Consider the following 26,745-nt stretch of genomic DNA (forward strand, 5'->3'; position numbering starts at 1 on the left):
AAAAAAGACAGAAGGAGAATTGATGCATTCGAACTCTGGTGCTGGAAGAGAATGCTACGGATACCTTGGACTGCCATGACAACGAACAAGGTAGTGTTAGATCGCGTCAAACCGAAAATATCACGAGGGGGCAAAATTATCAAACAACGGCTCTCTTTTTGCCACGTGATGTGCGCTAATTAATTTGAAACAGTATTGATGCTTGGCAAGGTCAGTGGACAGAGAAGAACAGGATGACAAAAAACAAGATACAATGAGGGCCACCACAAACATGTCAATGGCCGAACTGAAAGAAGCCGTGAAAGACAGGAATGCATGGAGAACATTGATCCATAGAGTGACCGAAGGTCAGATGCGATTGAATGGATAATCATCATCATCTTTGTTCCTTCTGGCAGTTATCATACATTCATGGTCAGACTAAAGGCCCATTTAGACACAATTATTATCGTTCAAAATTTGTTTTGTCTAAATGCGCTGCCATCATGCACTGTGCGTGCACTAGTCGTAGCCTTATAATTGCACTTGTTTAATACAGAAGCGCTAATTAAGTGAATGAATGCAGAGTACGCCGGATCTCTCTTCTGGCCATCTGCCTCTATTCATTGTCAACAGGCAGTCGTTCAAATGTGAATTGCCTATTTACACCGAGTAAGAAGTTGCCCATTAATCATTTAGTTTCAGTGAGCTGAAATGAAGCAACCAAAAACTCATGAGCGATGGTTTGCTCGGTACTGGTGTATCTTGTCTCCACCGGAACTACGGGTGGAAACCCTGGATTGTCCAGGTGGAATTGTAGGTAATGCCCACATCTGCCGATTGGTATAAATGATGCTGTATAAACAACGGACGATGAGCTGATTGCTCACCGTTCAGTGTAAATAGCGGTAGTTCAGTACTGAACGGCCACAGTGTTATGTAAATTGAGAGGGGAGGGGGAGAGCAAGGAGAGAAATCTCCTGCAGCTGCCCCGCCCCTTGCTGGCCAGCACTACTAGCTCCCATGCAACAGCACGGGAGCAAGGACACACAGGGATGAGTGTCGGGCATCATTTGCCTGACATTCGTCCTGTGTAAACCCACCTTTAGACTGGAAAGGCATGCACTTGCTAATAGGCGCATAATGGTTGAAGCAAAAGGGAGGATGGGGTGGGGGTCAAAGCCCCCATTCAGGTGTGAGCAGGAAGCTAATGAATATTAACAAGCCTGGCCAGGACGCATATTTCTGTTTTCAGCCGCACTTAAGCAGCGCTGCTGATTAGAGCCACCTGATTGGCTCTTCGGCACCACGTGACTACACAGCGTGCACGCGGATTGCCTTCAGCAGCCGTGTGCACTACACACTACAGTTAAGCAGATGTGCACTACACACTACACTTAAGCAGCACGGGTTTAGGGTTATGGTTAGGCATAGGGTTAGGGTTAGTGTTTAGGGTTAGGTATAGGGTTAGGATTAGTGTTTAGGGTTGGGGTTAGGGTTAGTTAACCCTAACCCTAAACCTAACCCCGTGCTGCTTAAGTGTAGTGTGTAGTGCACGTCTGCTTAACTGTAGTGTGTAGTGCACACGGCTGCTGAAGGCAATCCGCGTGCACGCTGTGTAGTCACGTGGTGCCGAAGAGCCAATCAGGTGGCTCTAATCAGCAGCGCTGCTTAAGTGCGGCTGAAAACAGAAATATGCGGCCAGGACAGGTGCTAATTAATAATATCATACTTCTTGGATAAATAGGATGTATGAGTATCGGTGTGTCCTACTCTGTAACATCCACCTCACAACTATTTATAACTTTATCTGGATAGGTCATCAATAGCTGTTTATCAGGGATCCTCCATGCTGGACCCCCAGCATTTAGTTATTCACTGGGCCAATGTGTCACTGTACAGAGTCGGAAGCAAACAGTTTTGTACACTCTGTAGGGGCCCAAGTTAGTATTGCATCGCAATACTAACCCTAGTCCCAGCAATGTGAACAGAGTCTCTCTAAAATAATACAGAATCTCCCTACAATAATACAGTGGCCTGGTGAAAAGTAGAAGACTTATCTGTAAAATAAATCATCAATAGTTCAGAAGTTGACAACCCCTATAATTCACATGATGCTCCATTTATAGTCTATACTACACATAATCAACCTCCAAGATGTGTCGCTCTGGATGCGTTGCGGTTCTGTACTGGGAATAGTACAGAACCTGTTACAGTTAGTTAGTTCACTTTAAACTGCACTCTTAAATCAAATGCAGACACAATATTGCTAAAAAAAATCTCAATATGCCGTATTCAGTCAGATTTCTATGTTTTACAAGGATAGAAAAAATTAGAAATTCCACAGTGTACAAAAATAGTCCTCAGTCATTTTTATTGTAATCGGAGAAAGAACACAGAAAAAAGTATTATATAGATACACTGAAAGAAAAAACAATTTCCTAATCTAGTATGTAACATCAATTTTCCACTGCCTGAGAACAAACATGTGGGATTCTTATTGACAATCTGGTAGAAATATGTTCGCTTCTCTTAGAAAAACGATTGTTTTTACATTTGCTTTCTAGTCTCATGGTGTTGTATTAAATTGCACCAGCTCATTTTTCAATTGCCAAAAGCAATTTCCCAAACATTTTGCCCCACCCTATGTTCGATCTTCTGCCAGGTTACTACAAGGCTGTAGCCAAATTAAGCAGCCCTGAGCAGTAAACATCTCTCCAGCTTTTCTGCTTTCCAGAAGTGGCCAAAAATGAGCGAAAAGGTATACACGAGTGAGTGGACTTCATATTGAAAACTCATGACTAGCATACCTGGGCTAATACGTTGCACCTGACTGGATATGGTCCACTTGTATAATAGAATGCCCTTTTCAAACTCCTGGTGAATGTATGAAAGTCTAAGAATGGCTGCACTGATCTGCGCACACAAGGAGGGCACCAATTAGACATGACCTGTCACTTTTGAGGTGGCCATGGATGCAACACTGCTATAAGTAAACTTCTCATTTAAGTTACCTTTAAAAAAAAGGTAGATCTTTCTTGCTTAGAATGGCTGAGAATGAGTCCTATATACTGTCCTTCGGTAGGGTGAATGCCCACAGACGGAATCGCTACGCATTTTCAGCTGCGGAAAAACGTGTGTGAATTCTGCAGCTATTAGGTTCTATTGAACCCAATAGCTTTCTGCCTGCCAATGCTCACATGTGGAATTCACCGCGGATTTCTGCGAGCAAGAAAAAAAATAGTGTCATGTTCTATTTTCCGCAGATTTACGCCGCGGGAGGTCTCCATTTATATAGCATTAATGGAGACCAGGGAAATCAGCGATCATTCTCGGGCACTTTTTTGTTTTTAATCGCGGTACTCCTGTGGCATAAATCTGCGGGTGCATCCCGCGTCGCTCATGGGCATGAGTCCGTAATTAATATGCAAAGAATGCATTAAAAAAGCTAGCTCTGAGTTTGTTTCTTTTTCATACATATAAAATGATTACATTGTAATTTATTGCACTATAATAGCTTTTCTTCTATATTCAAAGGTAAGTTTTTAAAGAGTACCTAACTTTTCAGAATAAACTGCCACGTGTGTATATGAGGAATACCACTATTTCAGAATAAACTGCCACGTGTGTATATGAGGAATACCACTATTTCAGAATAAACTGCCACGTGTGTATATGAGGAATACCACTATTTCTAACCATTTTATGACTTGTATCCTGCATTTTCTTCATTTCCCGCTCTGCATAGTGTACATTTGATTCTTGATTCTCTCATAACTGATGGGTGGAGCCTGGATGCTGTGCTACAGAGTGTACAGAGAACTTCATATTCTACCCTCTAAATGTCTGTAACACACAGAGACAATGCCTCTGCAGCACCACCCATTAGAAGGCTGGAGATGAATTGTACATTTTCCCATTTCCATACTAAATTTCCCAGAGGAGCATTCATGGCCTTATAAGTCTCCTCATACCTACTATTAGCAAATAACAAAATTTTTCTGCGCTCAGTGAATGGTGCGTTTCCACAAATGGTGGTTGTCAAGAACATATAGGAGTTACACTTACTGGGGAGGAGGGGGGTATGATGACCATGAGCCCCCTCCTTGAACGTCTATCTGGAGATAAAGGAGACATCACTTCAAGGAGGGGGCTCATGGTCATCATACCCCGCTCCTCCCCAGTAAGTGTAACTCCTATACGTTCTTGACAACCACCATTTGTGGAAACGCACCATTCACTGAGCGCAGAAAAATTTTGTTATTTGCTAATAGCTACCTTTTATTCTATTCCTTTGGGATTACTCTCGTATGAGAGACCCCAATTATTTCCGCAGCTCTCCCCCTTTTATTTTTTTGGAGGATTAGAATTGTGTCGTTTTCCACTGAATGACGATCCTGAGGCGCTATCTGGCTATATCTTCTCATACCTACTAGGTGCTCTTCACAAGGAGAAACTATACGCTTCCCGACCCACACATAGAGCCATATCATCATGGAGAACTATGTACAGCAGCTCTTAACTGTATGGATGTGATTTCAGTAGCTCAAAACACACTAATCACTTACTTTTGGCTGTCAACGGGCATTCTAAGCTGAATGTGCCTGCTCTCGTCAGATCACGGCCGCCAGCCAGCTTAAGGCCTGGCAAGTACCATTATGGGTGACTGGCTGGGAATCCCAGGTCCTGTTTACTTTTGGCTGCAGGCAATATCTTTCTGTGTTTATCCTTCTCTACTCTGCATTTTCCTTCCCCTCTGCTCTCATAGACTTGAGCACTATGACTTATCCTGCTCCTGCACTTCCTTTTCGTCCTGCCAGCTCCAGTAACACGCTTGACAGCAAGCTAAGAGGAAGGCAGACCCCTAGTGACCAGGACTTTAAAGTGATTTTTCACTACAAAAATCTCATTTTAGGTAAATATAGTAAATAACAGTTTTGCTAATTATAATGATAATTATCACATTAGCACGAGCTGTTTGAAAAGTTAGAGACAATTTCAGCCCACTTGACTGTTAAGCAGCAGTGCAATACCTGAAGATTCTAATGAAATCAAAGTAACTTGGTGGAAAAATGCATCAGAACTGCTTAAAGGGGTTGTCTAATTTAAAGACTGATGACAATATCCTCTGGCTAGGTCATCAAATGCTAATTGCAGGGGTCTGCCTTGTGGGACCCCCGATGATCGCTGACCATAGTTCCAATGGTTGCCAGAAGCAGGCAGTTCCGTACATTGTGCAGTGGTACTGTGGGCTAAGTCCCATTCACCAATTTTTTTTCCACGTTTCCGGCACTGTAAAATTGATGGCCTATACTTAGAAAAAAAACAATCAATATTTAATTTGTGGGGGACTTGACATCCAGGTCTAAAGCCCATTCTGCTGAATGAAGTGTCTGTAAAACCTAAGCAAGCACTGCTTTCTTGGTCCTTTTATTCAACTAATCGGAGGGGAAGCCAGAAGTCACCCCACACTGATCAGATATTGATGGTTTATCCTAATGCCTTACAGAAATGATACATTAATTGTTCCAATAATAACATAGGTCTATCATATTTGCTTTTCAGCAGATTAGGAATGATGACATTTTTTTCGACTGACTAACCAATGAACGGAATCTTTAGGAAAATTTCTCATACTAAAATGAAGATGACATCAGGACTTGTCATGTATCCTTCACACAGCTGGAAACAACTTTACCTGACTGCATTTCGCTGCAGAGTTTGGCTGGCGCAGACTCTGGAAAAGGTGCAGCTAATGTGGGAATTGAGGTCCAGATAATGAGACAATCTTTCTGGCATCGGACATAAGATGGTGGTGAATCATAAATGGGGAAGTTTTCTGTCCCAGGAGAAAACACATGACTGCACTTTTCTGCTTCCATTGAATTTGAGGTAATCTCTCAAGCGGAATTAGGTCTTTTTGACATAGTTACATCAGCCATAGAGGCAAACCCATCATCAGAAGTCATGTCTAGTAAACGCTACCCACCTACACAGAATAGTTATGGAAAGTCTATATACTCAGTAGTTCAAAAGTGTGGTTCCGGATGGAAGAAATAAAAGTATTTCCATATGCACTATAACTGCGCCACAAAAACATGGCTGAAATTGGCAAAAACATATATATTGTGTCACAGTTTTGTAAGCATCTTCTGCCTGTAGGCTGCTCTCACACAGGTGCTTTTTACCGCTTATCACGATATAACACTCCCATTGATTTAAAAGGGGCCTCACAGACATATGCTCGATCGTGGCACTGGATGGCGCTTGCCAGTGTCGCGATTTCCGAAAGCGGCTGCTCTATTTGTCGGCGCTTACCACACCTCATCACCCATCACAATGATGGGGTGAGCTAAAACACGCTGTCGGCTGAAAGTGAAAGTAAAATTGTGGCACTTCGCAGCATCCATGTGTAAGAGTGACCTAAAGGATGATTGCAATTCAGGGAAACCGTCTGAGAAAAACTACACGTACAAACGTGTATTTATGAAGCGCAACACGCAGCATCACTATACAGTAACTGCTGCGGGTGTGTACATACACTGTAACAGAAACCATTAATGTTTGACCCTTTTATTGAACATATATAATCTAAACCTGACGTAGGGCAGTTTGTTATCAAGACAAGTCTACCCTCATATATATGCATTATGCACTACACGCTCCGACCTCGCTCATTAGCAGAGCATCTACGGGATGGGTCACGAAAAGTAATCTGGTAGCACACTCTTATGAAAGCTAGCTAAAATAAATTTTGTATTTGTTGCCGAAAGCAACCAATCACAGCACAGCTTTCATTTTGTATACTACTGAGGTAAAATGAAAGCTATGCTGTGATTGGGTGCTATGGGCAACACAGATTTTCTTTTAGGCAGCTTTCATAAGATTGTATTGCTGAGCTCATTTTCACAACAAACTTCATTGGAATGTTGTTTACCGCAAAATATTTTAATTAGATGTGCTGTGAGTAAAAGAAAAGCCAGTAGAGGGTTCTGGAAACTTCCACCTGTGTCTACAAAAGTAGGCCAGTGGGTCTCCATGCAAAGGAACCTCCACGTTGGTTTCCCCTGAGCATTTTGTGTATTTGAATTAGCCGACACCTTTTCATTGTAACTATTATTCCTAATTCGACAGAATAATTTTCCTGAGCATGAATATTTATCTTTATAGATTACAGTTTCTGCTTGCGATATCATAATCATTATACATCTATATATATAAAGCTGAAAGCCCTCACTGACTGACTGACTCACTGACTGACTGACTGACTGACTCACTGACTCACTGACTCACTGACTCACTGACTGACTGACTCACTGACTGACTGACTGACTCACTGACTCACTGACTCACTGACTGACTCGCCAAAAGTTCTCCAACTTCCCGATATCGTAGAAACATGAAATTTGGCGCGAGCATAGATTATCTCCAAAATAGGAAAAGTAATTGGGTCCCAACTCGATTATTCAATTCTAGCACAAAAGAATTGGCGTCGAAATTTTACGTACATAATCTAAATCTGTCACTTCCCAATGTCATAGAAACGGGAAATTTGGCACGGGCATTGATTATGACATAAATAGGAAAAGCTAATGGGTCCCAACTTGATTATTCAATTCTATGCGCAAAAGAATTAGCGTCCAAATTTTACGTACGGAATGTAATTTCTTCCCTTTCCGGTGTCATAGAAACAGGAAATTTGGCAGGAGCATTGATTATGTCATAAATAGGAAAAGCTAATGGGTCCCAACTCGATTATTCAATTCTAGCGCAAAAGAATTGGCGTCAAAATTTTACGTACGGAATGTAATTTTTTCACTTTCCGGTGTCATAGAAACGGGAAATTTGGCACAAGCATTGATTATGTCATACATAGGAAAAGCTAATGGGTCCCAACTCGATTATTCAATTCTAGCGCAAAAGAATTGGCGTCGAAATTTTACGTACGGAATGTAATTTTTTCACTTTCCGGTGTCATAGAAATGTGAAATTTGGCACGAGCATTGATTATGTCATAAATAGGAAAAGCTAATGGGTCCCAACTCCATTATTCAATTCTATGCGCAAAAGAATTAGCGTCCAAATTTTACGTACGGAATGTAATTTCTTACCTTTCCGGTGTCATAGAAACAGGAAATTTGGCACGAACATTGATTATGTCATAAATAGGAAAAGCTAATGGGTCCCAACTCCATTATTCAATTCTATGCGCAAAAGAATTAGCGTTCAAATTTTACGTGCGGAATGTAACTTTTTCACTTTCCGGTGTCATAGAAACGTGAAATTTGGCACGAGCATTGATTATGTCATAAATAGGAAAAGCTAATGGGTCCCAACTCAATTATTCAATTCTAGCGCAAAATAATTGGCGTCGAAATTTTACGTACGGAATGTAATTTTTTCACTTTCCGGTGTCATAGAAACGGGAAATTTGGCAGGAGCATTGATTATGTCATACATCAGAAAAGCTAATGGGTCCCAACTCGATTATTCAATTCTAGCGCAAAAGAATTGGCATCAACATTTTACGTGCGGAATGTAATTTTTTCACTTTCCGGTGTCATAAAAACATGAAATTTGGCACAGGCATTGATTATGTCATAAATAGGAAAAGCTAATGGGTCCCAACTCCATTATTCAATTCTATGCGCAAAAGAATTAGCGTCCAAATTTTACGTACGGAATGTAATTTCTTACCTTTCCGGTGTCATAGAAACAGGAAATTTGGCACGAACATTGATTATGTCATAAATAGGAAAAGCTAATGGGTCCCAACTCCATTATTCAATTCTATGCGCAAAAGAATTAGCGTTCAAATTTTACGTGCGGAATGTAACTTTTTCACTTTCCGGTGTCATAGAAACGTGAAATTTGGCACGAGCATTGATTATGTCATAAATAGGAAAAGCTAATGGGTCCCAACTCAATTATTCAATTCTAGCGCAAAATAATTGGCGTCGAAATTTTACGTACGGAATGTAATTTTTTCACTTTCCGGTGTCATAGAAACGGGAAATTTGGCAGGAGCATTGATTATGTCATACATCAGAAAAGCTAATGGGTCCCAACTCGATTATTCAATTCTAGCGCAAAAGAATTGGCATCAACATTTTACGTGCGGAATGTAATTTTTTCACTTTCCGGTGTCATAAAAACATGAAATTTGGCACAGGCATTGATTATGTCATAAATAGGAAAAGCTAATGGGTTCCAACTCGATTATTCAATTCTAGCGCAAAAGAATTGGCGTAGAAATTTTACGTGCGGAAGGTAATTTTTTCACTTTCCGGTGTCATACAAACAGGAAATTTGGCACGAGCATTGATTATGTCATAAATAGGAAAAGCTAATGGGTCCCAACTCCATTATTAAATTTTATGCGCAAAAGAATTAGCGTCCAAATTTTACATGCGGAATGTAATTTTTTCACTTTCCGGTGTCATAGAAACGTGAAATTTGGCAAAAGCATTGATTATGTCATAAATAGGAAACGCTAATGGGTCCCAACTCGATTATTCAATTCTAGCGCAAAAGAATTGGCATCAAAATTTTACGTGCGGAATGTAATTTTTTCACTTTCCGGTGTCATAGAAACGGGAAATTTGGCACGAGCATTGATTATGTCATAAACAGGAAAAGCTAATGGGTCCCAACACCATTATTCAATTCTATGCGCAAAAGAATTAGCGTCCAAATTTTACGCAGATAATCGAAATCGCTCACTTCCCAATGTCATAAAAACATGAAATTTGACACAAGCATTGATTGTGTCATAAATATGAAAAGTTAATGGGTCCCAACTCGATTATTCAATTCTAAGCGCAAAAGAATTAGTGTCCAAATTTTATGTACGTAATCTAATTCTCTCACTTCCTGATGTCATTTTATATAAAGGAAACGTCGCATGGTTTCCTCCACGTGGTGTTTCCTGGGTAACGCAGAGAACTATGCAAAATGGTGAACATATGTTTTTCTTCAGTATCTCTAAAGTAACCACGACTTCATAAGATTTTCCGTGTGAACACCAGATAAACACCAGTACCAAATTAACTCGGGCGAAGCCGGGTATATCAGCTAGTTATTAATATAATGTCAGCATACCAAGCATCTTCTTAAAATAATGTAATAATTTATCTATACCTTTGCCCATAATAGAGCTTACAGTTTGATTAACCCTTTCCAATCCACTGTCTGACCTCTGAAGACATTATGATTGAAGGCTGTACAGCTCCGATGGTGGAATACGTCCGTCGGGGTTCTTTTACTGTATATTTCCAGCCTCTCTGCTGTCGGAGCCTATCCAACGTGTCACCTCATGCAGTATCGGCATTAGCCAGCAGATAACCCCGTTGTATAACAGCAGAAAAAGAGTAAATCCCCTAGGAAAACTAAGATACAAATTGGATTCGAAAGGGTTAAGACTGAATGATGTAAGGAAACCCAGGCACTAGGAAAATTAAAGATTTCTAGGCCAAAAGTTTAAAAGAAGGATTCTATAAGACAAACTATTGGGTGCAACTGCAGAGCTCCTGTAAAATGAGAAAATTCACTAAAGAGGTATTCTGAGACTCTTATATTGGTGACATATCCATAATATCAATATCAGATTGTTGGGGTCTGACACACGTTGCCCCCCAGTTAGCTGTTTGCACAAGCTGCAGTGCACCAAAACCAACAAAACACTGTAGATTGAGTAGCAGCCATGAACACTGCAATATTATTATTATTATTATCTCGGTCCTATTCCAGTGAAAAGAAATGAGCTTGCAGTACCATTCTGGGCCACTGCACAGTGTATGAAGGAATACTACGGCAGTACTGCTGCACCATGGCTTCTGCACACAGATGATTGGTACAAGGTGTCAGATCCCCCCATCAATCTGATATTACTGACCTAGCCTAAGTATGGGTAAACAATATAAAAGTCCTGGATTATCCCTTTAAAAATATCAACTTGTCATACGTATATATACACACAGGCACAAGAAACCAAAGTTTAGTTGGCATGTTCAAATTTTACAAACCCCTAACTAGCAATGCATGACTCCAAAATGCACTTATTGACAAAAAAAAACAAAACTATCCACTAGCAGGAATTGTTGGAATCAAATAAAACTTTATAGGTGTGATTGTAACATTGATATAAGTAAGTAATTACAATCAGAGCAAAAGGATAATTTATTACGGAAAACTGAACACTTGAAGAGAGGCTCTAGTAGCCTGTTTGGCCAAATCCAGCTTGGATGCAAGATGTAACATGGGCGGACATGAAGTCATACAGGTGTCGTATGGTATCCTGCAACATATCGGTCTACATTTGCTGTAACTGAGCTCCTATAGATTGTACAAACTCGTAGGCTGTCGAAGTTCAGGTCCCAGATGGTTCCATACATGTACTATTGTCGATAAATCTGGCAACCGGACAGGTCACAGAAGTGTGGCATTGTTGTGGAGACATTCCTGTGACACTGTTGCTGAGTGCAGTTGAACATTATCCTGCTGGAAAATGCCTCTTGGAAGCCGCCATGAGAAGAACACTTGTCCATCAAACCACTATTAAGGGTAGCCAACAGTTATATGCGATGGCCCCCCAGACCAACACACTAGCAGTGGGGGCAGTGTGCCGCTCCACAGCAAAGGCTGGATTGAGGTGCTCATCCCTAGGTCGGTCTGCAGACACAAACACGGCTGTCGTCAATGCCCAAACTAAACCTGGATTTGTCGCTGAAGCCAACCTGGTTACACTTCGTAGCAGTCCAGTTTCATTGTTCAAAACATCACTGTAAGGGGAAGGTGATGGTGGATGTCCAATGCAGTACACAAAATGGGTGCTGTGAGATCAAATGTCTTTCGGCTATGTATCTGGAAGTGGTTTCAACAGATACAGGGACCTGCAACAATGATGCCACCTCTCTCTAGATGGTGGACAATGAAACAGATGGAGCTGCTCATGCTTGTCAGATGATCCTCTCTGCTGGTGGTCTGTTGGGGGTGTCCTGACCACGGTCGCCTTGTCTGCATGCCCTCACACATCCACTATGTCTCAACACCTTCTAATAGTCTGGTCAGAACATCTCAGGTGGTGGGCAATTGGTCAATATGGCCATCCAGCTTCTTGTATTCCAATAATGAACCCCCTCTCAAACTCGGTCAATTGGGTGAAATCTCTTTGATTGCACCGTAGAGGCATCTAGAGGTCAATAAGTTCTTCACAAGCAGAAAAAAAGGGCCATTACACACAAGTAGCCTCTGAGAGCATTTTTATAGGCCAAGGGTGGAACCATTTTTAGGGCCTCAGGCGGCAAGATCATTAAAACATTCAAGCCACTGCTCCAATCATTTGCATATCTGCCTAAGATGTAATTGCATGCCGAGTTTTGCAGTAAAACGACAACTCCTTCTAGGTGCTTGATTATTTTTGACAATGAGTGTATGTTACAAGCTTAAACGGGGCCTATCATCCTCTTAGTAGTGCAGCGGGCTGGAGCGCTTTAATGTCTTACCTCTGGTTTACTGTCAACCCTCCCACCCAATTCCCCATACCAGCTGTTCTCATATTCTGTTCCTGGAGCTGCAAACGTGTTAAGTGGCCGATCCCATGGCTCACTGTCAGTTATTGGGAGTTGATAGAGCCGTGGCTGTAAAGCTATGCAGCCAGTCCCACTGACATGAGAACATGTCACATGCTCTTTAAGTAATGCATTTATAGTATATCACTACAACTATTCTATGTACTAAGACTTATTTTGATTCCTATACTGATATATATCTTACAAGATTCCTTTTTTCATGTCATAAGGCTATAAGTGGTCAACTAGGAGGAAACGAAGAACATATATATTGAAGTTTGTGCTTTAGAACATAAATCTTTAAATAGATGGTCGAATGATGATGGCGGGAATGCTATATGTGCCTATAGCGTACTCATTCCTCACAAACGCTTACCTCAGTAGTTGTCCCAATATCAGCAGATGGACTGCATGTGCTGGTATCTGGAGGCGCTGTGCCAACGCTGCTCCTGATTGGCGAGTTTGGAGTCAAACCAGCTGATGAGTCAAAGTACATTGATGACTGATACAAAACTCCCCTCTTCTGAATCTTGTCCCACACTCGGCTCATGGTGTCAGTCAGCTGGTACAACAATTGCACCTAGAAATGAGGGAAATTAAAATAAGCTAAGGAAGACTACATATGATAGTAACACTAAAAAATTATTATTATTATTTATGTTAATTAATCATTTCCCTTTGACATGCCTAATTAGGCAATTCTGATTCCATAATGCCACAGATAGGTTTCTCTGTTCGGGATACTACTTGATCTGCCAGTACCAGAGGCCTCTTAGTGTATCTCCTGAGAAACCGGTGCCTAAAGCATTATAAGTGCCTATATCATTATAAGCAGTTCCGTTCCTCGCAGTGGCACTTCTCTCATCTGCATTTAGCTTCTCACTATGGACTCCTAGCAATAAAGATTAATCAAATCTAACAGCTTCTGTTAAACCAGCACCAAGCAAACCATAACAAAATACCTACTAAATATTTTAGTTCCGCAATTTCATGAACGGTCATGACAACCGGATACAAAGTAAGGCTCCTTTTATACTGTGGTCTTGTCATGGCATCAAAAGTGCCTTGACTTCCGGGTTACGCAGATCGGTCCAGCGTAATGTCTGTTCGGCAACCTTGAACCATGTGATGCATGTGTAATCATTCACAGATGGACACCAAGGGAGTAACATCACTCTCTGGTGCCAGCGCTGATAGGCTGACTGTATTGTCTTTCAGCCTAGTCAGCCTATCAGTCTCCATACAAAAGATATTTAAACCAGCCACTTGGTACAAGGATTGCCGGTTATACGTCTACCTTGCTGTGCCAAGGTATCCTGTGTTGTGTTCGAGAGTCCAGAGATCCCGTATTCGGTATTCCTGTTACAGTTGCTTTTTACTTATGATTCCTCAGTCTATATAGCTTAAATGGGTTGTCTCGCGGCAGCAAGTGGGGTTAAGCACTTCTGTATGGCCATATTAATGCACTTTGTAATATACATCGTGCATTAAATATGAGCCATACAGAAGTTATTCACTTACCTGCTCCGTTGCTAGCGTCCTCGTCGCCATGGATCCGTCTAATTCTGATGTCTTCTGGCGTTTTTAGACGCGCTTGCGCAGTCCGGTCTTCTGCCTGGTTAATGGGGCCGCTCGTGCCGGAGAGCTGCTCACCGCGTCGTCATCGTAGCTCCGCCCCGTCACGTGTGCCGATTCCAGCCAATCAGGAGGCTGGAATCGGCAATGGAACGCAAGGTAGGAGAAGAAAATCCATGGTGCACCATGGGAGAAGACCCGCGGTGCACCGTGGGAGAAGACCAGCGGCGCCATCTTTAAAAGAAGAATAGAAGAAGCTGCAGAACGCTGATGGAGGTAAGTGCAATGTGCTTTTTAAAAACTAAGCTATGCTTTCTTTTTAACAGGGCAGAATGCGGGGGTAAGTGAAAACATTTTTTTTCCGCTTTCACCGCGAGACAACCCCTTTAATGTTTAGTGTGAGGTGTCGCCAGTGCACCTCGGACTGGTTATCAGTCCCTCCCCTGCAATGGGGTAGCCCTTTTTTTGGAAGCAGGTGCTCCACTTCAGAAAGCAATTTAGGTCGGGTGGTTTTGGTCAACTAGCTTGCATATTTCACCATTCCTTACTACAGTTATACCGTAATACTTTTAGTTAGGATGGAAAGAACCAGAACACCTGCCTCTGATTTAACTGATTCTTTGGACCCAGAACTTGTCACCTCTTGTCATCCTACAACCTACAATAATGAGTCATAGCAGACGTGACAGGACTGCAGTGTGCGTCTGAGGTCTCTGTTGGGAGTATTTCTTGACATAAACATTCAGTGAATGCTATTTCGTGGCATCTGTCACCAATAGGTACCTATTGCTGTGAGGGAAGACAACACTCATGTGTATGACTCCATTCAAAAGGTGAAATCAGCCTTAGATGTAACTGCATGCTGAGTTTTTCAGCAAAGAAACAACTCCTTCTAGGTGCTTGATTTTTTTTTCCTGACAAAGTGTAATTCCTTTGGGAATGTTTCCATTTCACGCTGGTGCCGTGAGCTGCTCCTCATTTGGATTTAACAAGAAGCACGGGAGCACAGAACTCTGAAACATGATGTGAAAAAGGTCTTAAGTCCATGGAGACAACTGTTCTAGAGAATGTTATAATGACTACATTATTGGAAAGATTATCTAAAATGCACATGGATGTGGAGAAATATTCTATAAAGATGGAAACAATTTCATAGAAAATATGCTCCCATCATAGTGAAATAAAGCCCTGCTATCTTCAATAATGTGGTATTCTTAAACGCTCACTGTCTGCAGGTTACATCATTAAAGATGATCAGATTGGAAAATGTTTTAGCAGGTGTCATTACGAGCAGCCATTTCCACTTGGATCACAGTAAAAATCAATGATGTGTAAATCTGGCCTCAGGGTATTTTCACACATGCCGTTTTGATGCAGTTTTGAAGCCAATGGAATGAGTGGATTGTAAAGAGAGGAGAAATATATATGGAAGATTCTACTTTTTTCTTTTTTAATCCCCTCCATGTCTTGGCTTCAAAAACTGCATCTAAATGGCACATGAGAAAGGACTTTTAACCAGCAATTCTAGAGCAAGGAAGCAAGAATTTAGCCAAAATACTGCAAGTAACATGATAGATCAAAAGAAGGTCAAAAACACACGTAGTACCTTTTTTTTGTAATAAAACAATTTAAAAACATATTCCTCCCCCCCACCCCCCAAAAAACAAAACTTTTAAGAACTTACAGGGGTTTTCCAGTTGTAAAGAGAATGTTTAAAAGATATGAAAGGTATCTGTGCTGTTTCTGCAAGTTGGTTATGGGCACACATCGCAAATACACTACGGTACCTTCTTATCTTGTCCTCAGTTTCTGAGGTTTCCCCACATAATTATTTTCAAAGATGGCCTCTCATCCCTGTCTATGTTTGAAACTACATTTCTGTAGCTCCTTCCTGCGTGCATCCCCGCTAATTGCTGCCCTGCTACTTGTCAGCAATCAGGTCCCGAGAGCGGAAGAAAAAATACTGAACACTCCTTTAAGATTCTTTTTTTATGAGACAATGATTAGCTTGTAGAAAATCCGTCAAGTACTTTCAGCCCTATAAGCTAAGCTCATGGGCTCAAAAGTAGCTTACCCGCTGAGTCCAGGGATGTAAGTGTTCTACTTACCTTTCCTGCCGTTCCCCTGTTGTCAACCCTCAAGCCCGCCACTGCAATGCATTGAGGCACACGCTAAGCAGCCCTATCATTCTATGCATAGAATGGGAGAACTACTCAGCATGTGCCTCAATGCAGCAGCCGGTTTGAGTGCTGAAAATGGGGAAAAACTGTGGGGAAGCTCAGTGGGTCAGCTACTTTAAACCCATGAGCGTGGCTTACAGTGACAAAAGTAGCTGACAGAGTCTCTTTAATGAACGTTTATCTGAAGGTTCGTTCCCAAGCACTAACCTGTATAAGGGTACATGCGCATGTGCTCTGTTTTCATCCGATTTTCGGACCGAAAATAAGACAGAAGGAGCAAATGGGCTTTCTTTTATTCAAAAAGCCAGAGTAAAAAAAAATTGAAGCATATCCTATTCTTGCCCGAAATGTATTTAGCACATTGGACAGCACATGGGCAGAATGCCAGAGTGCTGTCCAATGCGAGTTGTGCCTGAGAATCTCAGGTGCAATCCTTTTACACCCTTGTACAAGTAGCCTAAGTATGTCTACCATCATAGACAGAAAAAGCATTTGCATAAAAATCCTCATTTGTTGGCAGCACATCTCCCCATGCAAACAAGGGGATTTGCTACTGAAAAACATGGAAATGAATAACCACACAAACGATTAAGCGTAACATAGTATGTTAGGCTGAATGAAGACAATGTCTATCTAGTTCAGCTTGTTTTAACCTCCCCCTTGTTGGTCCAGAGGAAAAAAAAACAAAAAAACTCAGCGAGCCACTTAGCTCCTACGGAGGAAAAACATTTTTTCCCCGACTCCAGTAGTCAACAACTGTTCATGCAGCCATTGAATCAGGCAATCCTTGTCCTTTAGAACGAGCGTTGACTTATTATATCACCAATCGGCGCTTGTATTGGTGTTCTGCTCATCTAAATGGATCTTTGCACTTTTTGGCAATTGTTAATCATTCGCTGGTCACTTGTGGAAATAGGGAGAATACATGAGAACAGGCAATGAGGTTGGGGTGTGTCCTCTGAAAAGCATCCATACTTACTGATATTAGGGTAGGTAAAAACATTGGTTCCCAACAGCACGTAGAAGGCAAAAATTCCATAAGGAGCAGGTAGCACAAGTGCAATATACTGATGAAGAACCACTCACATACCTAGCACACATTGGGGAAGGTGGTTGGAAAATATTTTACATGCACACAGATAACACTTGTATAGGGTACCATGTAGTGCACAATGCAGACTAACAGCCTATTAGACAAGGTGGGCTGCCCCACAATATCAATGCATACCACACAAAACACTGACTCTGGGCTCCCCCACAGAATCTCAGCGCCAAACTTCCTCTGCAAACAAATATGAGGTATTGGTTGATATTCTGACCAAAATAAACAAGCTCATAACTCACTTCGAGGGTCTGAATGTCTTGTGAGTCCCTAAAACTAACACTATAATCAACAAAATATCAACCAATACCTTCTATTTATTTGCAGAAGCGGCTTGGCCCTGAGATGCTGTGGGGAGCCCAGGGTGTTAGTGCTATGAGTGGTGTACTGGGATACTGTGAGGCAGCCGGTCTAGTCTGTAAGCCTGCATGGTGCACTGCACGTACTTGTGGCACTGGTACCCTATACAAGCCTTATCTGTGTGCCTGTACAATACTAGTCAGCCACCCCTCCAATGCGTGGTAGGCTTTTCAGAGATTTTTGAATGGTTTTGATCCCCTTTTCTCAGTGAAAGTAGTTGTGTTCTCAGTTAATGGCAAGAAGGCACGTATCTGTCCCAGTTTCATAGCCCACTAGGAATTGTTATTGCGATATTCAGAGAATGTTTTACATAAGACATTAGTTGGGAGATATTTACACAAGTATTCCTAAACAAGCATTAATCCCGGGATGTATAGAACACCACATTTACCATGCAGTGTATGAAACATGGCACGCACGAAGAATAAGGGCAAGGTCTGGATGCCGACCACAGCTGCATGCCATATATTCCCTACTGATTCAATGGGAACGTTTCCCCCCTACATATATTTATATATTTATAAGGCGTCTCAGCCTGGGGACACATACAGCTTTGATGCTGACTTCTTATATGGGCAAAACAGATGCAGGAAACACCAGGGTCAATCTGCATTCAATGTTAAACAGGACTTGACTTCTCTATATGATGAAAGCTTTCAACACTATACAGTTCAGCAAAATTTACATAAATGCTCCTTGAACTTCTGTGCTTTGCCCTTATTTGCCTAAGTGTAGCTTTGAGCAATTCAATCCATCTATTTGTAGGAACACTTGACCTACAGTAAGTTCGGTATATAAAAATGAAAATTACCCAAGCACTGATGAGCCCACAACCGGTAAAAACAGCCTCTGTCTAGTTTTTTTTTTTTCGGTTGGGATTTTGTTTCTAGTTTTAAACATGAGTTCTATTATGTGACTAATGGTACTTTGGAAAGTTATTTTGCCTGATCATTTAAGGCCGAGTTCACACAGGGACAATCAGTTCAGAGAGCTGCATCAACTATCACATCCAAAAATACAGCAGTTTAGTGAAAATAAACATGTGATCAGAGAGGTTTTGGTGCTATGGTGATTTTTCTTTTACACAACAAAAACACCATTCCTTATGCAGTTTTTTTTTTTGCATATAAAAGCAAATGGGGAAAACATTACAATGCTCAATTTGAAGAAATATAATGGAGCTTTTCTCAGCTAGAAGCAATGTTTGTCAGAGAGAATCATTTTGTAATAAGGCACATAATAGAGCACCATATGGCAGCATAAAGCTTCCATGTGCAGCAATACAGCTTCTTGCACTCAAGTCTGCCATGTCCAGGAGACCTGATATTGGCACTCTGGGACCAGTCAATGGCACGTGAATGGCCAGCACACACATGCGAGACACACTGAGGTTGTCAGAGTGTCCCAATGCATCCTCACCTGGAGTGTCATCCTTTGGTACTAGTGTAGTATGTCTCCACCGGAAGTATGGGTTGGCCGGGCTCACCAGGTAAAGCTTAGGTCACACTCATCAAGCTCCCGATTGGCGGAGACATACAGCACTAGTACCAAGGACTGACACTCCAGCACCGGTCTGGATGAGGATGCACTGGGACACTCTGACCACCTCAGTCCATCAGCCCACCTTCAGCGGGTCCCACACAAAAAGAGGCCGCATAGAGGGTGGGAGATGTGAGGGGAGTGCAGACTCCCGCCGAGTGACGTCTGCAGTTATTGCAGTCACCTCACATGGCGGCGCCAGACATTCCACTAATGTAATTTCATGGCACACATGTCATATAAGGCCAGTAAAACCAAGCTGCGGTCCGGTGTGCCCTATGTGCTGGCAACAACATAACACGTCACACCAGTGCATGAAGGAAGCTGTTGCTTTTGGCAACTGTAAACACAACAGTAAGAAGCTTTTGAAGAAAGCACTGGTAAGTGTAGTGTGCTGGTGTATAGTGAACGACCTGCATCTGTTAGTTTCTTCACAATTATACATACTCCTTGTATTCATTCGTGTTACGTGTGTGTTTTTATCACACATGGAATTTATGTAATGGGGTATTAAGCCGGTACTAGTGTGCTATGTATCCGCCAATCAGGAGGTTGTTGGGTGCCACCTGGGTGTTACCTGTAGGTGAGCTTGGGAAACCCATACTTCCGGTGGAGACATGCTACACTAGTACCTACACATGCAACTCACTAATATGGAGACACTCAAAGACAACAGAAACTTTTCAAAACCGATATTCAATATACATGCAACTTTACAAAAGCTGAGTGATACGAAAATAAATATTTTATGAAGTATTGTAAGGTGGTAATGTAATGCTGCAGTAATAAAATCTTGCATGGTTTTCTTACAGCAGTAGCTCCTTTGGAGAACAGTCTTAGCATTTATACATCCCCACAAATTGGGGAGCAATAATTCCCAAGTTAGTGTGAGGTCTTGCTGGTTCTTAGCTGTTCAAGTTCTTTTCACACGTCCTGGTGACAATTTAATTTTTTCTTGGAGTAGCTAATCAAGCTCCACTGAGAAAGTTTGGAAGGCAGGTCAATCTAAGAGGCAGCAAACCGGGTCATTTTACAATTATGATAATTGCTATGAAAATGAAATCTTCAACAGAAATATTAAAAAAACTCATCAGATCAGTAAATGTTTACAATGGACATGGATTTTTAGGTCATATGTGAAGATCTAAAGCTGGCCAAACACATTAGATAGAAGTAGGGTGACGGCTCAATAACCGGTGAGCAAAAAATAGCCTACTGAACACTTGTTTCGTAGATGCAACCATTCTCATTTTAGTCCATATTGACTGTTGTTCAAACTGGTCATATGTGTTCAATGAGACTGAGCGATGGACAAATGATCTTTCTTAGAATTTCTTTCAAAAGAAGATAGTCCATGAAAAAAAAGACCCTTTGTCCAACTATTGGAAGAAAATTTGAAGCACATCTGACTTTTCCAGATGGTCACTGTCTATCATTGGTCAGCTATAAAATGATCGTCCGTTGTTAAATTTTACACAAAGAGCGATAGTTTTAATTTAAATTGCTCTTTTCTATTAACTTTCTATGGACGTCTTTAAAGGAGTTATCCAGCATTTTTAAACTGATAGCCTATCTTCAGTATTGACCATCAATATCTGATCAGCAGGTGTCTGTCACTCAGGGTACCTGCCAATCAGCTGATTGAAGGGGCTGCGGACAGTAATTTGACCGTTAAAGTCTCTTCAATATTTGCATCTGAGCATGAACCTGTTTGCAGTCAAAATTCCATATAATTTATTGCAACCATTCTGAGTACTACAGACTTGCTCCATTGAAGAGAATAGGACAAGCCCATAGTAGTCAAAATGGATGCTATAAACACTGCAGCGTTCTGACTACCAACAGGTTTGTGCTTAGAGGTAAAGATAGAAGCGGCTACAGCAGCTCACATGAGTATCGTGGCCCCTCCAAATCAGATGATCTACAGGGATCTCAAGCAACAGACCCCCACTGATCAGATATCGATGGCCTATTCTGAAGACAGCTCATCAATTTTAAAGTGCTGGAAAATTTCTTTAATGTATGTTGTTTGATAAATAGAAGTAAAAAACTGTGGAAATCTCTATAAAAGCTCCCACTGTGCTTAAAAAACGAAAGCAGCTGTACTTACTCATCCTCTGCTTGGACAATTCAGCGCTGCAGTCCCACCATCCTCATCATGGTGTTTGTTGTGGTAGTTGATGTAATTGAATATCACCTGACCACTAGAGATGAGCGAGCACCAAAATGCTCGGGTGCTCGTTACTCGAGTCGAACTTTCAGTGATGCTCGAGAGTTCGTTTCGAGTAACGAACCCTATTGAAGTCAATGGGCGACTCGAGCATTTTTGTATATCGCCGATGCTCGCTAAGGTTTTCATTTGTGAAAACCTGGGAAATTCAAGAAGGTGATGGGAACGACACAGAAACGGATAGGGCAGGCGAGGGGCTACATGTTGGGCTGCATCTCAAGTTCCCAGGTCCGACTATTAAGCCACAGTAGTGGCAAGAGTGAGACCCCCACCCCCGCACTGTCAGCATAAATATCATTCTCCTCTGCCACAGCTGTAACATCTGTGGCAGAGAAGAACGATGTTAGCCCATTGAATTCAATGGAGCCGGCAATACAGTTGGCTCCATTGAAAGCAATGGGCTGCCGGCGATCGCGGGATGAATTGTCGGGAAGGGCTTAAATATATAAGCCCTTCCCTGCAATTCATCCAGAAATGTGTAAAAATTAAAAAAAAATATACTCACCTTGTCCCGGCAGAACAATGTTAGCCCATTGAATTCAATGGAGCCGGCAATACAGCTGGCTCCATTGAAAGCAATGGGCTGCCGGCGATCGCGGGATGAATTGTTGGGAAGGGGTTAAATATATAAGCCCTTCCCTGCAATTCATCCAGAAATGTGTAAAAATAAAAAATATATATATATACTCACCTGGTCCCGGCAGACGGAGTTCAGCGCGGCCAGCGGCAGTCCTCCTGAACTGCTCTGAACAGCTGTGAGTAGTATTCAGCAGCCGGGGATTTAAAATCCCCGCCTGCTGAATGAGCTGCCTCTGATTGGTCACAGCCTGACCAATCAGAGGCAGATTCCACTCACACACCCATTCATGAATTTATGAATGGGTGAGTGACTGCTGCCTCTCATCTGATTGGTCCCGCTGAGCCAATCAGAGGCAGCAGTCACACACTGCTGAACTCCGTCTGCCGGGACCAGGTGAGTATATATATATATATATATATATTTTTTTTATTTACACATTTCTGGATGAATTGCAGGGAAGGGCTTATATATTTAACCCCTTCCCGACAATTCATCCCGCGATCGCCGGCAGCCCATTGCTTTTAATGGAGCCGGCTGTATTTCCGGCTCCATTGAATTCAGTGGGCTAACATCGTTCTGTCGGGACAAGGTGAGTATATATATATTTTTTTTTTACACATTTCTGGATGAATTGCAGGGAAGGGCTTATATATTTAAGCCCTTCCCAACAATTCATCCCGCGCTCGCCGGCAGGCCATTGCTTTCGATGGAGCTGGCTGTATTGCCGGCTCCATTGAATTCAATGGTCAGTGCTTGTTTAATCGAGACGAGTACCGCGTGGTGCTCGTCTCGAGTAACGAGCATCTCGAGCACCCTAATACTCGAACGAGCGTCAAGCTCGGACGAGTATGCTCGCTCATCTTTACTGACCACTGCAGCCTTTGATTGGCCGCAGTGTCACATTTCCAAACTCCTAGCATCACGGAGCCTAGGATGTGAGTGCAGATGCCAGGAGAACAGGCGGTGATGCTAAAGCCTCCGATTGGCTGCAGTGATCAGGTTATATCCAGTGACATAATTTTTTGCAACCAACACATGTTAGAACGGCGGGGCTGCAGCACTACATAACCGCTGCAGAGGATGGATAAGTATAGCGTCTTTTGTTATTTTAGCACAATTAGAGCTATAGGGTTAATACTGTCCAGTAACTCAATAACCCATTTTAACAAGTAAAGGCACTAACCTAGGCTTTAGAAAGGTCAGTGTATGCGGCTGATATGACTTTGATTGTCAATGGGCACAGGGTGGTTGAGGCAACCCTCTTGACCATGGACTAACATCAGGTTCTGAAAATAACGGCAGCTATTTCAGGCGAATGGTGGAAAGGCTAAATCAAAATGAAAAACAGTGATACAATTAGTGTAGAAGCGGTTGTGAAGGTATGCCAAAAGACTTGACAATTCCTCCAAGTTTAGAGGAAAAAAAAAAAAGAGAGACCCACACCCTTTAGCTGGCATAAATCCTATACAAAGGAAGAGAATAGATACTGTAATACTGTAACTTGTGATATGAATCACCTTCTATTATAGGCTTGATGCATCTTTAAAAATCTTAAAAGAAATATCTTAGTATAAAACTGATCCTAGCCAGTTTTTCCTAGAAGAAAAAAAAAATGCCTGTGTATCATATGTGCAAACATTTTATTACCTTGAAATGTTGAATTACTTTAAGGTCACAAGAGAGACATTTTAGGGAACATCTTTCCTATAAATGAGACACACAATACACTCCACAGTGCTGCACAGGTCACCCAGCTGCAGTGGAGTTGACTACAGACCAAGATATATTGTAAGACACTCAATACCTCTGTGTGCTGACCAGTTCTGAGTTCCCAGAGCTCATTCACACAACACCGACTTGCCAAAATGTTACAATGATACTCTTAAGTTTTCTGCATGTGACGTCCATGTATAATACAAGACCAAAAAATATATTCTAGTCTTGGGAGACATGTATCTGAATCATCAAACAATAGCTTCATAAAGTATCTGTTTAGACCACAACTGAAGTGAACCTATTATGGCAGCTAGTAGTAGCCGAAGGCATCCTCTACTTCCTCTTGGCATTAGCTTCACCGAATTTCATGTCCAAGTATTGTTGGTGGCAGATGCTACACCTACTTTTTCAAGGTCCCTTTAGGGTGCAGGAGTGCAGCCAGCCCCCCTCTTAAAGGGTCAGAGCGTGCACCCAGCTTTTCCATCTCCAGCCAAACCAGACAAGCCTTTGGCTATTTTAGGTACAATCCAACACTACCAGGTGTCTGAGCAATTAGTTTCCTAGTGTACAAAAGGTGTTATAGTTTTCTGTTTGCTCTTATGGTTTTGAGCCATGCATGTCCAATCAGCTTCCTTGTCTTCCCCTCTTCTGACTTTGGCTTATCTACTAGCCAGGTTTACTTTGTCTGCTGCCTGCCTCGGCCTGTTTTAGCATTGCAAATTAATTCCACCTGTCCTGACCTCTATTCCCCGTCCATGTTTCTATCGACACACTCCAGTAACACATTATGGTAGTTCTGACACAATTTCTTCAGCAGTCACATAATCGATACTATTTCTTGGGTGACAGTGTGAGGTCCACCACAACAAAGACCAGGTCCCAACTGCTGGTATTAAAGGGTGAAAACCGAGGACTACCAGCTACAGCCACCACCTCCAGCTCTAAGTAAAATGGGATTTGTGATATAACAGATCCACATCCACGGCCGTAACAGAACCTTTATTTTTCAGACTGTTAATTGGAGTTATAAAGTCAAAATTCCCCCAAGTTGAAAAAGGTCAGTTACTTTGTACAGGTCCAGGAGTTCATTCACATAGTCTGTGATAGAGGGGTTGTCTCAGCAAAGACAAGTGGCAAATCAACGGCATACAAGGTTGTCCACAATGTGTCTCTTTCACACACCTTTAGCCTTATTTCTGATACTTTCCTACATGTAATATATGGTCCTCACAAGACCACCACCCTTGCTCTTTTCTTGTCTGCTGCTTACAAAATCGTTTCCATGATTTAACCCGCCTGTTCCCTATACTCTGGAACTCACTACTGTAAACAATCCATTCCATCTTTAAAATTTTCAAAAGCAACCTCAACTCACCCAACTATTCAGAAAATCCTTCAATCCCTGCCAATACTACAGTGCACTACCATATAGGAAGCTTCTAGCCTCACCTATTGACTCCTTTCTCCTTTACTTGTAAATGGTAAGCTCTCATAGGCAGGGTCCCTCTCCATCTGTATTAGTCTGTCACTCATTTAGTTTATGTTTACTGCACTTGTTTTTTACATTTTATTGCCACTGGTGCCGACGCAGATCCGGCGCATGCGTGGATCCGGTTTGAAAGCATGGCATCAAAGCTAGACCACGTGAAACATAATGACTGCTGAGCGACTTCTCACATAGTGTAAACAGGAGTTGCTCCTATATGAGTTATTGGACACAGGTGGGCCGGAATTATACCCGGCTCACTCGGCCTTCATTCACTTAAACAACTTTCACTCCTGTGTAGAGCACAGGCATAATAGTTGCTGATATGGCGGTTGGGTGCTTCTATGCATGACAGCCGCAGCGTGTAAAGGGACCTGTAGATAACATCCAGGTTATGTGTTAAAACTCTCTCTAGAGTGAGACACTGACTTAAGGCCCCTCTACAGTGGACGACTGTTGGGTGCATCTATCAGTGCTTTACACAGGAGCGATACTCGTTCAGATGCATGAAACTGAGAGGGGGACAAGGATCATTCCAGCCCACCCGCCTGCATACACTGTAAGTAGGCAGGCGCTCAAACATCGAGCTACTCCTGTTTACACTGAGCGAGAAGCTGCTCAGCACATTCATTTTCATTGAGCTGGAAAGGAACGACGAGCGATAACTGAGCAATGTCTCGCTCAGTGCCCTGTCTGCCGGCCATGTGTACATGGGCTGATAGTCACCTTCATTTAAGCGATTGTTCATGCAACTATCGGCCCATGTGAAGATAGCCTTACTTTTGACAAAAGTTTTCTCTTCTGGATGAAAGCAATTAATATTTCTGTACTAAAATGGCACTCAAGACTATTCATAGTGCTTGCCATATCAAGAGGTTTCCTGGAGGATGCCAGCCTAAAACTATTTTGGCATATTTCTAAGGCCGCCTGCACACGGGTGGAAATCCCACGGCGGGATTTCCTGCAGGATTTCCGCCGCTCAAAGCCTGCATAGGAGTGCATTACAATACGCACTCCTATGCAGACGGCCGCGGTCTGGCCGCGCGTAATGTCACGCGGCAAACAAACCGCGGCATGGCCTATTTTTGTGCGGGGCTCGCAGAGCCTCGCACAGATACGTCACTCACCTGGCCGCCGGCTCCGGTCTGCGCATGCGCCGGCACATGAAAGATCCGGGGCCGCCGGGCGCGGGTGAGTACGCGCTCGTCTCTGCAGGCGCTCGGGTCGGGTCCCGCGGCGAGAATTCTCGCCGCCGGATCCGACCCGCTCGTCTGCAGGCGGCCTTAGCAACAGAAAATACTGATCATCATTTAAAAACAAAGAAAAAGTCTGCACATTTGCATGATCAGAACTTTTCGCTTCTGTATCTCAACCTAACTATACAGATACGTATCAATACTCTATAAAGATGGGTGGACATTTCTGTGGT

General features: G+C 42.3%; 1 protein-coding gene across 1 annotated transcript in view; it reads right to left on the reverse strand.

The window, feature by feature from the left end:
- VPS13B (vacuolar protein sorting 13 homolog B) overlaps positions 1-26,745 on the reverse strand; it is a 968,736-nt gene that overhangs the window by 429,094 nt on the left and 512,897 nt on the right. The window contains exon 25 of the mRNA XM_066578394.1: positions 12,925-13,128. Coding sequence (XP_066434491.1) covers positions 12,925-13,128 — 204 coding nt within the window. The remainder of the gene's footprint in view (positions 1-12,924; positions 13,129-26,745) is intronic.

The sequence above is a fragment of the Eleutherodactylus coqui genome, chromosome 9 (assembly GCF_035609145.1).
Source record: "Eleutherodactylus coqui strain aEleCoq1 chromosome 9, aEleCoq1.hap1, whole genome shotgun sequence".
Taxonomy (NCBI): Eukaryota; Metazoa; Chordata; class Amphibia; order Anura; family Eleutherodactylidae; genus Eleutherodactylus; species Eleutherodactylus coqui.